General features: G+C 40.8%; 1 protein-coding gene across 1 annotated transcript in view; it reads left to right on the top strand.

The window, feature by feature from the left end:
• Positions 1 to 5,009: 5,009 nt before the first annotated feature.
• PDE8B (phosphodiesterase 8B) overlaps positions 5,010 to 16,580 on the top strand; it is a 143,979-nt gene continuing 132,408 nt past the window's right edge. Inside the window, 1 exon segment of the mRNA XM_036747076.1 lies at positions 5,010 to 5,156. Within this exon segment, the coding sequence (XP_036602971.1) occupies positions 5,010 to 5,156 (147 nt within the window).

Here is a 16,580-nt window from a genome sequence, read left to right as displayed (position 1 = left end):
GTGATTTTAAATCATTGGTATTGAGATGGGCAGCCAGGTGGCACAGTGGATAGAGTGCCAGACCTAGAGTCAAGGAGACTCATCTTTATGAGTTCAAATGTGGCCTCAGACACTTACTAGCTGTGCGACCCTGGGCGAGTCATTGAACTCTGCTTGCCACTGTTTCCTCGTCTGTAAAATAAGCTAGAGAGGGAAATGGTAAATCAGTCCCGTACGTTTGCCAAGAGCACTCCAGATGGGGTCATGGAGAGTCAGACATGACTGAAAACGACTGAACGACAACATGGGTATTGGGAACAACTGGTGGGAACGTGGAACAGGCAGAGAGAGAGCAAGCAAAAGGAGAGACATTGGGAAGGACTTAATTTTACATATAGGGAACCTGAGGCCCAGAACAGTTCAAGGACTTGCCGAAGGTCACATAGCTAGTTAGTAATAGAACAGGGACTGGAGCTCAGGTCTTCTGCCCTCTGCCATGGTAGCAAGGTTCTTGGAGTAATACTTCTAACTAGTAAACCATACTACTTCCCTAGAAGCTCTTCACAAACATATTATAGTATCTGAGATGAGTGTAGGTATCAAACATATGTCTCTGAGGGTAACTTCTTTTCACCACTCCAGGCCCTTGATCTTGAGGCAATCAGCTCAGCTAAGATCCATTTTGCTGTTCCCTCTTCCCAGTGGTTCTTTTTCTTTTTCTCCCCCTAGTCTTTGTGCTCAATGAAACTCAATGGTCACTTTTCAGTAGAAGGGCTTTCTTATGTAACTTCCTTCTGTCACTAGCCTCATTCATGAATTTGTAAGGTCACGGACTTGGTTTAAGAGTAATTCCTTTTTCTTTCCTTTGTAATGCATGCCCCATATCAGGCTGAGCTCCCTTTGCGTGTGGCAGTGGATCAAATGAAAAGCATAGTTTGAATGTATTGTGTGAGAAAGAACTTGGGAGGGAAATGGCTTTCTCATTTGACTTGCCTTTCAAGTCCATGTGCCTGGGGTTCTTCTATCCCAGCTCTTTGTACTGCTTCTGCTTTTAATTGTCTGGAATAGCCACTACCACAGACATGAAGTCAATTAACAAGCACTTATTAATCATCTCTCATATTTCTAGCACCTAGCATGGTGTCTGATACATAGTAAGTACTTAATAAATACTTGCTGATTAAATGAATCTACATCTACTACACGTCTCCTCATTGCTCTCCAAATGTTGCTATCGCTGCCTGAGAGGAAGGAAGGAAACAAAGCACTTACTATGTGCCTGCCAGGCACTGTGCTAAGCACTTCACAAATATTATCTTATTTTATCCTTACAACAACCCTGGGCAGTAACTGCTATTATTATCCCCATTTTACAGTTGAGGAAACTGAGGCAAACAGGATAAGTGACTTGCCCAGAGTCACTCAGCTAGTAAGTATCTGAGGCTGGATTTGAACTCAAGTCTTCTTGACTCCAAGCCCTGACTCTATCTACTTTGCTGTCAGCTGCCTTAGGTACTGGGAGAGAACCAGAAGCTAAGCCGCATTTAGTCTCAAAAGACCCGAAGCACTATCAGGCTATACCAGCTTCTATCTGTACCAGTGTCCACGTTTTCCAGGTCCCCATAAATCTAGTTATGAGCACACTATTCTAGGGGCTTCCATACCTCCAAGTGCCACACTTGGAAGCTACACCTTCACTCTTATCGACCTTCAAATAGATCCTTGCCCTTCCCCATACCATAATTCCACTTTCCTTGCTCAAAAACTTCTCCATCACTTACACACTGTGGTTCTACTCCACTCATCTAGTCACACTCCACACTCTGGGCCTTGATTTCCTCATCTGTCAAATGATGGGTCAGACTTGATGACGTATGAGGCTTTTTTCCCATTCTGACAGTCTGTGATTATAAATCATTTGGTAAGAGTACTGTAATAGACCTGTCAAAAGCTGTTATTCAGAAGTGGTGGTACAGTGACACTGAATATGCCAATCCCTAATTAGTTGATAGGAACAGCTAGGTGGTACAGTGGGTAGAGTGCCAGGCCTGCACTCAGGAATACTTATCTTCCTGAGTTCAAATCAGGTACAAGTTGTGCAATCCTGGGCAAGTGATTTAAGCCTCTTTGCCTCAGTGTCCTTATCTGTAGAATAAGCTGGAGAAAAAAAATGGCAAACTACTCCAACATCTGTGCCAAAAAATCCCCCCAAAACACAAATGGAGTCACAAAGAGTCAGACATGACTGAAATGACTCAAAAACAACAAAATCATGATGACTTTTCCAATTTTCACTTGCTTCAAATGTACTCAATTTTTATATTCAGAGAAATGACTTCATGCTTTCTTTTTTAGGTTCAAAAATCACTCAAATTTTCCTTCTAGAGGTATTGTCCTGGTTGATCCAACATTTTTCTTCTATATTCTTCTTGTTGTCATGGCAACCCTTAAGTAAACTTTTTTAATCCTTTTGAATGAGTTTGTGTCTATAGTGGTCTACAAAATGGGCAAATATTTATTTGGCTGGAAAGCTTTTTGCAAGTATTGAGAGTATGATGGTGAGACTAACCAAGGAGGACCCAGCTGTTAGAGCATTTTCTGATCTGATCTTCCTGAAGGGTTATATACAGAGTGTTCCTAAAGTCTGGACACATAGACAAAAATGCACATTTTCAAGAAATGAATGAAATTTTCAACAACATTTTATTTAATTAGAATATTAACTAATAGCATCTTCAATATGATTTCCATCATTTGTGATGCAAAGGTTGATGTGCTTTGCAAGATTCACGTGAACTCGATGCAATGACTCCACGTTGCCGTCAATTTTAACACATTCACTCTTTACACATTCAGTCAAGTGTGTCACATCTGTGATTTTCATTGAGTACACCTTCTCCTTTAGCATACTTCAGAAAAAGAAGTCAAGGGGTCTAAGGTCTGTTAATATTCCAAATATTTCAAAATACACATTTTTGCCTATGTGTCCAGACTTTAGGGACACCCTGTAGATTGTGTTCTGAGGACTAGGTCCTCACTGGCCAATCCCCCAGTACCTGAGGAAAAGTCCTGATCTTCCTCTTACCTTAAATCCTCTATTTCCTCCTTCTATTTCAAATGATAGATGTGAAAGCTTTTTGAAAAGGATAAAGCACAGCAAGAATACAGTATCATTTTATTTTAGTATTTTATTACTATTATCACTATTACTTTATTATTACTATTCATTACTGTTACTATTCAGTGCTCTAGTGTGAGAATTCTAAAAAATCTAAACTATTCTTTCTTCCACAAGGTCATTTTCAAATTTTCTTTCAACCCTTAGAGGCAAGTAGCTTCTGACCATTTCTTTTCACTTGACCTCTGGGATGGAGGGGGTTCTGCTAGTTGGGTTAGTTGGAGCAAACAGAAGGAATGGAAAGAAAAAAAAACAATTCAGAGGAAGGAGGAAAGTTAACTGGGAAAGCAGGAGGGTGCTATAAACCAGGAAAAGAGACCACAGAGAGAACTAAAAATCAGATTCAGAATTCTGTAAAAGCAAACATCCCAACATGTACTAAATTAATGTCACATTTTGTAATTTACTTCATTGCAAAATCCTGAGTGTTGAGCTCCTTTAAAAGAAGGGGTACCAGTTTTAAACAATAACTCCCTTAGATGTATGGTGGGAGGAACAAAGTAGCTTAGTGACGCATGAAAATCTAACGACTCCGTCAGGTTGGAGCTATTCTTGGGGCTGTGGTCCCTAGGCATGCTGATATCAGCATTAATGATTCAAAAGAGTATTCAAGAAGCCAGACATGGTACTTTTGTGAATTGCCTTTACTGGATGACAAGAGACAACAAGATGGTATATGTGCCAAAGGGCTAGATTAATCACCCATCCGTTTTGCTGTATCTGATGAATATTTAGGTGGGTACTTCTCTTGAAGTTGTAGCCCCAATCTGGTTGGGGCCTGAGCCCTATTCACTGACCCAGCTTCCTTCTGGTTTCTGTTTTGAGGTGATTGATGGGAAAAACTTGAGTGGCTCCTGGGCACTCAGTTGTGATTGCCAGAATGAGAGAGCACAGCTTTGCACTTACGAGATACAGACCACAGAGTGGAAATTGCCCACAGATGAGCAGTAATTTCAGGGCACTGTGACTTTTTCCGTCAATCATCTGCTATGGTGAGAGGCCTGTTCATTGTTTGGAGCACCTGACATCACTCTGGAACACAATGGGAATCACTGATCTCTTGGGAGAAGGGGGAAGGGGTCAGAAATAATTTATGAAGAAAAAGCATATTGAAAATTTATGGTTTGGTTTTGTAATACTCTATAGCTGGCTGTGTTTGGGGAGTTGAGCTACTATGTGGAGAAAGACAGGCACAGAGAAACATGAACAGGGAAATTTTTCTGGAATGGTCCAGAAGAGTCTTGGCTTTTGTTTCTGCAAAACGTCATTGAATCAACCATTTGCATTTATTGTGGTATCTCTGGCATGAACATATTCAGAGGATGGCTGGGGTGGAGTCTAGTATAATGTTCCATTGGCTGCCAACTTTCCAGATTAATAGTAATGAAAGTTGAACCTCTGTTGGGAATGAATCTGCATGGGAGAGGGTGCTTTTCAGAATGTTTTCTGGCCCAAACTTTCAAGAAAAGTTGTTCAGGGAAAAGTCATTTAAATTAAACAAGTGAAATAATAGCAAAGACACAAAAAACATGTCAGAGCATTTGAAGCCAAAGCATGTCAGATGGTATTATTTCTTAGCAAACAAGATTTAGTTTTTAATTTTAAGAAATGGAAGACAGAATTTGGGGAACTTAATAATAATGGTCAAGTTCAGTTGCTTAGTTTCTTTCAGGAAAATGAGATGAAAATGAGTCATTTTTTCATGGGAAACATGGGCAAGAATAAGTCATTTGCCCCCTACGTAAAGATACTCAGAGTAAGAACATAGATCTTCTGTCAGAGCTATGTGTAGATTAATCAGTCTTTACTCAAAAGACAGTCTTCTCTTTTTTTTATTCACAATCTTTTTTTAATGGGGTGTTTGATCCTTCCTCCAAAATACCTTCAACATGTCCAATCTGAGACTCAACAAACCTCATGTGTTCTGTCTTTTATTTAGCAGGTTTCGACCGCAGAAGTACGAATTGGGCCCATGAGACTGACACAAGATCCTATTCAGGTATGATTTAATTTCCTCAGGAGGTCTTGGGGATTGAAGATCTGAGTATCAAGGTTATATGAGTCACACAGAATTAACTATATTAGTGTGTTGGGCAGGTATCTGTTGTTCTGGCCTTTTCTAGCGCCTAGCATGGTGCTGGAAACGTAGCAACGTGTCCCTTAGTAAATGTTGAATTACAATTTGAATTCCAGTTCATGTTGCCAAGTGAGAGAATAGCAGACATGGAAGCACTCTGAAAAGTTAAAATCTCCACATTGCTGTAGAAGGCTCAAGGAAGAGTATAGAAGGACCTCATAATATTTGAACATAAGTGAGCCATGTGGGATGAGTGGACAAGGAGCATAGGACTAGGAAAATCTTCAGTTATAAGTCTGATCTGTACTATAATAAAAGGACAAAGATACCTTTGTCCTTAGACCATGTAGCCTGAAAAAAAGATGTGTACTAGGTAACAACAAGGCAGGGCCATCTTCAAAACTGTTGAAACAACCCGGATGGCAGGATCCAAATCCAGCCATTATCATTCTAAGGGCCTAGCCTGCTGTAGCCAACAGTTCTATGTCACTCTCAGTATAGTCCTATAGGAATAATACCCGGAAGAGGGAGGCTTGGTGGGTTTCATGTTGTTCCATGATCACTTTCCCATCCCAGAGTCTTCTCAAGCAACAACTGGAACATAAACAAAAGACATAAAAGTAGAGAATTTAACAAATACTGCTGACTTTCAGGGAGATTACAGCCTTTGTTGGGGAAGGTGACTGAAAAAGACCAGAGTGCAGAACTATATTTAAGTCAGCACAACTAGTTTTTGCCCCAGAGAAGGGATCTGACTCAGGGTGGGTAATTTAAAGAACCCCAACAGCACTTGTCTTGCTAAACTCAGGAAAAAGGCCAGGTAGAGCCTGGTAGTAGGGCAAGGATGGAGCCTGATAATGGAGTGGAGCTCCAGTCATGGGAAGCCTGGCAGCAGGATCAGGGTGAGGAGGAAGAGAATAGGGCTCCCACTGAGGGATCAGATCCACTGAGGCTATTCATCTGAGGTTAAACATCTGGCAGACCTGAGTTCTGGTCTGTTGTAGGGGTGAAGGAAGAAGCCCTGCCTTGGCCTGATGAGTTGCTACCTCAGGGTGGACAGCAGTCAAGGGACACCTCATAGCACATCTCTTGTCCTCATCAGGGAGTCAACACAGGTGCCAGCTATCCTGGGGATTAGGAGCAGTCTGAGAAGCAAGCTTCCTGCCATGATTGGCCCAGGAAAAGAGGGATTTTAAAGGGGATGAGTCAGGGGAAAGGAGAATGCCACAGCCCCTACTCAAGGGCACTGCCTTCCTAAGGATGTCCTAGTCTCTCTCAACCCTAGGGGTGTGGCAGGGGTGCTTTTGCATTTTCAAGGAATTGTATTCTTCCCACATACTTAAACTTTCCCAGTTGTCTGAAATGGCAGGGATGGGGGTGAGAAGATCGAGTTGGAAGTTTGGTGGGCTCACAGTAAGTTGATAAGGGGGTTAAGTACTTCAAGGCCTTGGAGGCACTATGTAGAGGACAAGAGCAAGAGGGTGCTGCCCAAAGTTATTCCCTAGACTTTGGAATTCCTAGTGGTGGTTACTTCTCAGCATGGTCCAGTCCCAGAAGTATGGCGGTCCACTTCGGAGAGGGGAAGAATATAGTCCTAGAAGGCATCTCATCCCATGGGCATTATACTTCCACTGAAGCCTTATTTTCCCAAGTTAATCAAACTTTCCCGACAGAAGAGCCTAACTCAGTCAGTAAGCATTTATTAAGTGCCTACTATGTGCCAAGCACTGTGCTAAGATATTTTTTAAAAAGCTAGTCCCTGCTTACAAGTAGTTCACAATCTAATGGGTAAGACAACATGCAAACAACAATGTACTAACAAGCTATATATCTGGATAAATTGGAGATAATCTTTAAAGAAAAGGTACTTCAAAAGGAGGATACTAGCATTAAGGGGGGTTAGGAGTGGCTTCCTGTAGAAGGTGAGATTTTAGCTGGGACTTGAAGGAAGCCATGGAAGCTGGGAGGTGGCGATGAAGAGGGAAAGCATTCCTGGTATGGGGGAGAGACAGAGAAAGTGGCCTCAGTTGTGAGGTAGAGTGTCTTGTTCAAGGAACAGCAAGAAAGCCAGTATTACTGAATTGTAGAATGCATGGTGTGGGGCAGGGGAGGTCATGAGTAGAGTGTTAAGAGAGGACCAGGTTATGAAGGGCTTTGAACCATACAGAGGATTTTGTGTTTGATTCAGGAGGTGATGCTGAGCCACTGGAGTTTATTGAATAAGGGGATGATGGGGTTCAACTAGCTTTTTAGGAAGATTAATTTGTTACCTGATTGGAAGGTGGACTCTTAGACTTGGGAGAGACAAAGCAGGGAGACTAAGCGATGAGATATTTCAACAGCCCAGGCTTGCTGTGATGACTGGCCTCACAGTGATGGCAATGTCAGAGAAGTGAAGGGAATAAATGTAAGAGATGAGATAAAGATGAAATTGACAGAACTGGGCAAAAGATTGATTATAGGGATGGGGGAAGAGGTGCCAAGGATGACCCCTAGGTTATAAGCTTAGGTGACTGGGAGGTGAGGGTCAGGGGATGAGCTTGGGGCCAGAATGTGTTTGGAAGACTCATATATTCATTCATTCATTCATTCATTCATTCATTCTCTCTCTCTCTCTCTCTCTCTCTGTCTCAGACACACACACATACTCTCTCTCTCTCTCTGTGTCTGTCTCTGTGTGTGTCTCTCTGTCTCTATCTCTTTCTGTGTCTCTGTCTCTCACACACACTCTATGTCTCTGTCTCTCTGTCTCTCTCTCACACACACACAGACAGTCTTGACAACACGGGCTGCTGCTCTAAAAGGACTAGTGTGCCCACATCCCTATACTTCTGTGGGAGGCCAAATTATAACAGTCTGGTTGAAATAGGGCTGGACTTGGGCATGACACCATGCCCCATCAGCAATCTCACGGTGTCCCAGCAGCTCCATTTCTCCTCACAAGGTGATGTCTACCACCACCTCATCTGAGTTCACCTTTCATGTCACTTACTTCTGAGATAGTTTGTGGTGCTTGTTCCAGTACAAAGGTTCCTGTGTTTGGCCCTTCCAGGGCTTTCCTGAAAGGCCTTTCCATATGTATACACATAAAGATTGTTTTTTGATGGAAAAAGTTGCTATTTGAAGAGCATCATGTGTGCTCAAACTACAAAATGAGGTCTCCACTGTGGGATCCTAAGTCTGGTGCAGCAGTGGAATTTTTAAAAGGAATATACTACTGGGATTCATGTAGGATTTAAAAAATTAATACATTTCCCTAATATTTGTTGTTTTTGCCAGAGCTAGATTTCCCCCTTTATCTTTCCCCTCCTCCTCCCAGAGAACCATTCCTTATGACAAAGGTTGGGGGAAAGGTTAGAGGAAAAAAAGGGAAAGAAAAAAAGAAAAAAATCAGCACGACTGATTAATACATTAAAAAGTCTGACATTATATGCCATGCTTAATGTTTCTTTTTCTCCCAACCCCTTGCAAATGATCAGCAGGATGAGTCTTCTCATATCTCTTTTTTAGGGTCAAGCTTATTCTTTATAATTTTACATTAATTTTCAATTGTTTGTGGTGGTTATTCTGTCCATTTATGTTATCATGTTCATTGTGTATATTTGCTTTCCCTGGAACTGCTTACTTCACTTTGCATCAGTTCATGTCTTTCCATAACTTCTCTGCAATCGTCATATAGAGTCTCAACCGAATTTATAAATTCAGGGTTCTGAAATCAATTCCTTGTTTTAATGAACATGGAAAGATGGAAAAATGTGACTGGCAAGGAAAAATGTAAGAAGGAGAACTGTTACTCTTTTAAAGACTTTAAAACAATACCTATACATGTTGAATTGGATCCATAGACATCAGGCCATTCTACTATGGCTAGAAAAAGTGAGATTCCCTTTACACAATTCCAGCCAGATAGCATCTGAAGTTTGGGCTTTTGTTTATAGCATCTTGGAAGCAGGAAGATAGAAATAAAATAAAAGATTCAGACGGGAGCAATAAACTAATTAAGAGAATGGATTGTCTAATTTATGAGTAAAGGGAGAGGGAAATTATAATATTTTGCAGATGCTTACCAGAGGAAAGACTTCATTGACATGAGAACAGTAGGAGAAAGAAGAAATTTCTGCCTAGGATGAATGAATGACAGTAAAAATAGGAGCAAACAAATTAATATCTTATGCTATTGATTTTAAAGAATCTAGAACTAGAAAGCTCAAATAACAAGAATTGGGAGGGAGGGGAAGATATATTCTGCATCCTACTTTGGAAAAAGACTGAGGAAAAGAAAATTTGCAGGAATCAGGGATTTACCTCTACAATCAACTCCCAGCATTTTGTCATTGAGTTGTTTCAGTTATGACCGACCCTTCATGATCCCATTTGGGGTTTTCTTGGCAAAGATACTGGCGTGGTTGGCCATTTCCCTCTCCAGCTCATTTTACAGATGAAAAGACTGAGACATATAGAATTAAGTGACTTGCCTAGGGTCACACAGCTAGTAAGTGCCTAAAGCCAGATTCGAACTCATGAGGATGAATCTTCCTGATTTCAAGCCCAGTGCACCACCTAGCTGCCCTAACTCCCAGCATATTGCATATGATGAGTTCAGATTCAATCCATTCTCTTATACTTTCTACATCCTCAATATTCTACATTGATAATTGATGCTAATGATAATAACTTTGGGGCACTGAAGATATTGGTATTTACATCAAAGAATGATGAAAATATCTTTAGTATTATTTTACTGTCAATTAAGTTTAATTATATCTAAATTCTTTAAAATTATTCATCTCTATATGTCAATTACAATACTCATTTAATCACCCATCTCTTCTCTTTTGTCCCTGGTCCCGGGAAGCGGGGGACCTCTTTCAGGGAGATTTCCATTCTTGACCCCTCATCCTCAAAAAAAAGGAAATCTCCAGAACATTGTACTCTGAAGCCCAAGTAGCGTTGGAGAAGTTTTTAACCTAGGGCATGTGTGGGCCATGGATAGACCTTAGAGTGGTCTGTGAACTTGGAAAGAAAAAAAATACATCCTTATTATTGATAACCTCAAATTAAAATCTAGCATTTCCTTCCATTATAAATGTAGACAACAAATCATATTCTGAGAAGGGATCCATCAGTTTCACTAGAGGACTTCATGAGACCAAAAAAAGATTACAAATTGATCTAGATAAATAGAAGGTGACAGTCTGCATATTTAGCCTGGATTACTAGGAAACTCCCTGTTGATAAAAACTACTATCTCTCTTGGAAACATTATTCTTAATGGGAGCAAATTGCTGAAGTACCATGATAGGTGCATTTGAGACATTTCAATAAATGTGAAATCCACGAAAGTATGGATTGTTTTATTCTCTGTATGACTATCTCTAGTGCCTACCACATAGTAGATGTCGATTGATTGATTGAATAATGGACAAACTGAGGAGTCAGATGGCCAATGCCATTGGCTGTTATACTGATATTGTAGGAGGCCCTTTTGTTACTCATCAATTAAAAAAAAAACTTTCAGTTTTGAGAAGGGCATACTCTATAGAAATTGAAATCTCCAGGGGGAAAGTAAGCCAAATGAATCCATGAGGAAAAATCATGACTTTGGAGGATAACGTAACTATATAGAGGTAAGCTGGTAAAAATGGGTCCAGCAAGTGGTGAAGTGGATAGAGGGCTGGGTCTGGAAGATCTGAGTTCAGATCTGGCCTTAGGCACTTACTAGCTGTGTGACCCTGGACAAGTCACTTAATCCTATTTGCCTGAGTTTTGTCATCTGTAAAATGCTCTAGAGGAGGAAATGACAAACTACCCTAGTATCTTTACCAAAAAAACATCCAAATAGGATCATAAGGAGTTGCATATTGACTGAAATGACTGAACAACAACCACAAAAAGATTGTGGTGCTAAGAATGTTTGGATATGTGCATTTCATCCCCAAGAGGAGAATTTTCCACAGCCTTAATCTTGCTTCTCTTTGTCATATTTATAACCAGGTGACTCAGATAAAATTCATCACCTGCCTAGAACATTTCCTGTCCCACTGATGGGTCAATCATAGTACCACCATCAGGGATACTAAATATAGCACTTCAAAAAAGATCCATACCAGGACATCGACGAAATCTGTCACCAGACATAGTAAATTATCTTAGAAAATTCCAGATGCCTCATCTCAAAACTGTAAGGGGATTTCACTAATGAGAATTCTAGAATCACAGACTAATAGAAGGTCATAGCTGGAAGGTGCTATGGAAGCCATTTAATCCAAACCTCCTCATTTTACAGATGAGGAAAACCAAGCCTCAGAGAGGCTGAGTGACTTACATAGAGTAAAGACTCAGTCCTAACAACCGAAAGAACCACAATAAAGTTGGGTCTTTCTTTCCTTTTAAAGAACAAATTATTTTCTTTTGTTTATGACCTACTTGTGCCATGAAGTTTCTCCCAAAACTTCAAAATTGACCTTCCACAGGAAATGCTGAGTTCTAAGAAAACTCATGGGTTTGTCCCAGAAGGGTTTTTTTTTCACCTTCATTTCCTAATATAGCTTTTCCTTTCCCCTACCCAGTAAGCCATACCTTGTAACAAGAAATAAAATAGAAACAGTCACCAAAACTAAACCAGACATCAATAGAGTCTGTCAATATTCCACCCTCATAGTCTTTTTTCTTTTGCCAAACATGATCCTTATAATTACAGGTTTCAGTCTGATGTATTATTTTCTTTCTATTTACATTTCTGTAGCCATTGTGTGTCTTGTCCTCCTGGTTCTGCTTACTTCACATCAGTTCATATAATTCTTCTCAGTTTCTCTGAATTCTTCACATTTATCCTTGCATATGGCACAATAATGGGCAGCTAGGTAGCACAATGGATGGAGGTTTGGACCTGGAGTCAAGAAGACTCATCTTCCTGAGTTCAAATCCAGCTGCAGACACTTTACTAGCTGTCTGACCCTGAGCAAATCATTTCACCTTGTTTGACTCAGTTTCCTCATCTATAAAATGAGCTGGAAAAGGAAATGGCAAACCACTGCAGTATCTTTGCCAAGAAAACCCCAGATGGGGTCACAAAGAGTCTAACACAACTGATGGCACAATAATATTCTATCACCATCATGTGCCACATTTTGTTTATCTCCAATAGATCTATGCTCTATGTTCTTAGGTGGCATTTTCTGGCTTCTTTGCTCAATGCCACATACAGCTGGCTGGCATTAAAAATGATACTTAAATCTATTATCAAATGCCAGTATAACAGAATATCCTCATGTTGCCTCCTACTCTAAAAATGTATGGAGGCTTGTCTTCAAGTGGGAAGACTGTGCTGTCATCCTTCATTCTGGTTTCAAAGCCTAAAAATAAGTGTGGGGTAGGTAGGGTATAGGAGGTGAAAGTAGTGTGGGTAGAAATTATGGGGCAACATCTTAATTAAATTTCATCTCAAATAGAGCTGGGGAAAGAATTTTGGGTGTACTGCTTAAATGGGTTCAAAATTGTGGGACCCAGTGCAGGCAAACTTCTCTAGAGCATCACCGCTGAAGCCTTTTGCTGTCTTCCCTTTTCCAGGGGAATCTCAGGTCTTATAACTTGGAAACTCTTCATTGGAAGTTCCCAGTACCAATCCAACTGGAGCCCAAGGCCCTCTCTTTCACTTAAGGGTGTGGGTCATAAGTGGGCCTCAAATATCAGAAGCCTTTCCCCACTCCTGTTCTAGCTTTCACTTTCCAAAGAAGAGCCTCTGTGAGTGATGGATAGTGGTAGAGTTAGAACTCCCTCAAAGAAGGGAAAGTTAAAGGGAATTTAAATGGAATTTTCTTCAGTGCTTGACCTCATTGCACACGGGATGCCAATGTCTTCCCCCCTCCCTCTCCTCCCTACCTCTTCCCCACTTCCACCCCGCCCACCCCACCCCCACCCCCATGCAATCAAGGTGGCTTAGAGTAAGTTGGGAAAGAAATCACTTGGAGAAGTGACTTACTGCTTATTATATCAGTGCCCCTGCTTTTTCCTTAGAAGAGATTTCCTAGCTACTTCTCTGGCATGCAAAGTGTCTATCTGTAATTAGGTCTATCCATCGGTAGTTCTCAAGGTTTTTAAAGCTCAGTCTATGAGAGGCGTTTATAAGTCAAATCCATTCCAGAATCTGGTTGTCCTAGAGAATTTGCTTCTAAAGTCACCAGGGGAAATTTGATCCTCTATTTAATAAGACCACAGCACACATCCCCGTGTAGAGGCTGCAGCAACAGCAGCAGGAATGGAATGATCGATTAAAATGGTGTGAGGAAGTGCCATCCAGCTTCGTGGGTCCCATCTCTCTTTACTTAGGTCGTATTATTCACTCCGGTAGTAAAACTTTCCAGGTCAGACAGAAGAGTCAATAGGGAAAAAGATGGTAAGGCTGTGCCTTTGTATCACATACCTCAGTTTTCAGGTTTCCCTTAGCCCAAGTGTAGGCTGCCTTTACTTTGGGAGTAAAGCAGAGAACTGATGCCCTCATACTCAGTTTCCCATCAGGACTTGAAAGCAGATGTATGTGTCAATATTGTGGGCTCCTTCTCGATAAGATAAAGATAAGGCTTGCCATCCAAACTGCAGTACCCTCAGTCCATGTGTCCCTAGATTTCTCCCCTCCTATCTTTGTAGCTTATCCTACATATCTGAGATCATCTGGATCCATTAAGGAGTTGAATTTCACACATTTAAGTGAAATAACTGAATGATAGAGATACCAGCTGAGTCAGGGAGATGATTCAACTCCCCACTGGACTCTGCTTCTGGCAACACCCTTTTTCCAGTCTGTCCTCACTGCTGTGGACAAATTTGTCTTCTCTTCTTGGCACAGAAAATTTCTCGTGTAGTGCAGGGAGAAAAACACTGAATCTGTAGTCAGAGGACCTGGATTTGATTCTTAGTTCTCCCAGTATATGACACTGGGCAGGTCACAACCTCTCTGGGCCTCAGTTTCTTCATTTGCAAAATGAATAGGTTGGACCGCATGACCTCTAAGATCCCTTCCACCTGAAAATCTGTGAGTCTTAGATTCTGAGGATTAGAACAATTATTGCTGTTCAGTCGTGCCCGTCTGTTTGTGACCGCAATTGGGGTTTTCTTGGCAAAGACACTAGTGTGGTTTGCCATTTCCTTCTCCAGCTCATTTTACACATGAGAAAACTGAGACAAACAAGATTAAGTGACTTGCCCAGGGTCACACAGCTAGTAAATGTCTAAGGCCAGAGTTGAATTCATGAAGATGAGTCTTCCTGACTTCAGGCCCCAGGTGTTCTATCTACTGTGCCATCTAGATGCCCATTGGAATTGGAACAGATCTTAGAGATAATCTGAAGCAGACCTAGATAGGCAAAGTAAGACCCAGAGAGATTATTTGCTACAGGATCATTGAACTAGGTCTAAAGTACAGGTTTAACATTCCCATTTAACTTTTTTAAACAAAAAAATCCAATTGTTCAGGTGTTTGATCATTATGCAGATATACTCTATGCCTGTGTATCTTCATCAGAGCCTCATAGATTGTAAACCCCTGGAATCTGGGTCTTTGTATGGCACCTAGCATCATGCCACACTTAATTAGATGCCTTAATATATTATTATAATGATGAAGATATCCTATTTATTACAGCTATAGATTTATCCTTAGTTACTCAAATCCTAAAAAATAAAAATGAGCTTTTTGGATTAAGGCTTGTTTAATTTCAGGAAAAATCAGTCTTGTTTTTTCATCTCTTTCATGAGAGATAGAAGACCTTTTGTATTTTGACAGACAGAAACAAAAATATAGCTGTTCTCTGGAAGATATTAAATTTTTCAAAGATTTCTCAATACAATTTTTAAAAGATCACAAGCACCCTAACAAAGAAGCAGTCCACCGGCTACGAGGGATTGATGTTAGAACACATCCGACTGCTGTCCACAAGAGAAGCTGTGTCTTGTTCTCACCAGAGAAAGGAGGAAGATTTGGAAAGTTATGATCTGCTTATCCTGCTGCAGTCCCCTCCCTCTTAACTCCAGGCAGACAATCTCACTTTTCTTGCCCCCGTTCTTATCCCACTCCCTCAAAGGAATAGTTTCCAACATTCTCAACACCCTCATTGCCCTCTTGGTCACAACCTAGTTTGTCATTGCCCATAGACATTCTACAGAAATTCACCCAAGTAGAGGCTATAGGCTCATATGTTTTTAGTTAAATAGGTCACAATACATGGGATCTTAGTGAAAGAGCTGGAAAGATCTTCAGAGGTCATCTAGTTTAATCTTACCATTTTACAGATGAACAAACTGAGGCCCAGGTGGGTTTTAATGGCTTGTCCATAGTTGGTACCAGAGGTAGGATTTCAACCTCCATCCTCTGACCCCAGGGCCAGTGCTTGACCCACTGTGCCATAATATGCCCTTTTCCTTCATCTCTATTGCTTTTCTGGACCAATGAATGGGCATTCAGTGGAATGGATCAAATTTCTCTTTCATTGTTTCTCATATGAGCTAGAATTTTTTTAAAAGGTCTTTCATGTGGGATAGGGGCAGCTAATAGTATAGTGGGTAGAGTGCTATGCCTGGAATCAGGAAGACTCATCTTCTCGAGTTCAAATGTGGCCTCAGACACCTACTGGGTGTGTGATCTAGGGCAAGTCACTTAACCCTGTTTGCCTCAATTTCTTCATTTGTAAAATGAGCTAGACAGAAATGCCAAACTGCTCCAGTATCTCTGCCAAGAAAACCCTAAAGGAGGTCACAAAGAGTCAGATATAACTGAAAAAACAACTGGACAACAAAAACAACAACAACAGTCTGAGATGACAGCAGAGAGAAAGGATAGCTTCACCCCAGTGCCACTGCAGCTTCCGTTCTTGTGGAATAATTATTTTGAAGACTGAACGATTCAGAGAAGTCTGTTCAGCATCCAGTAACAGCACAACATGTGTATTGAAGGGTTAAAGAAATATGGGTGATGCTGATGGAGAGTGCAATCAGGAAGAAGAGCAAAGAAAATGTTTTCGTTCTCTTGCTCTTTGCTGCTTCTACTGCCATTGCCTTCCCCTCCAAGGCTGCCTTGTATCTATCTTGTGTTTCTCTTATATGTACTGATTTATGTATGTATATGTGTGGAATGTATGCTCCTTGAATGCAGGGATTGTTTTTTCCTTTGTTTTGCTTTTTCTCTGTATCCCTAGGACTTGACATAGTGTCTGGAACACAATAAGTACCTAATAAATGCTTATTTATTGAATATTCCCACACTTGATTAAGGTGCCATGATTTCAAAAAATTTGTAGACCTTGCTTTATACTTTTAATCCACCTCCCTCACCCCAAAGAAATAATAGGATGA

Source organism: Trichosurus vulpecula, chromosome 1, assembly GCF_011100635.1.
Source record: "Trichosurus vulpecula isolate mTriVul1 chromosome 1, mTriVul1.pri, whole genome shotgun sequence".
Classification (NCBI taxonomy): domain Eukaryota; kingdom Metazoa; phylum Chordata; class Mammalia; order Diprotodontia; family Phalangeridae; genus Trichosurus; species Trichosurus vulpecula.
The sequence above is the reverse complement of the archived record's forward strand: the minus strand, read 5'-3'. Positions and strand labels throughout refer to the sequence as shown.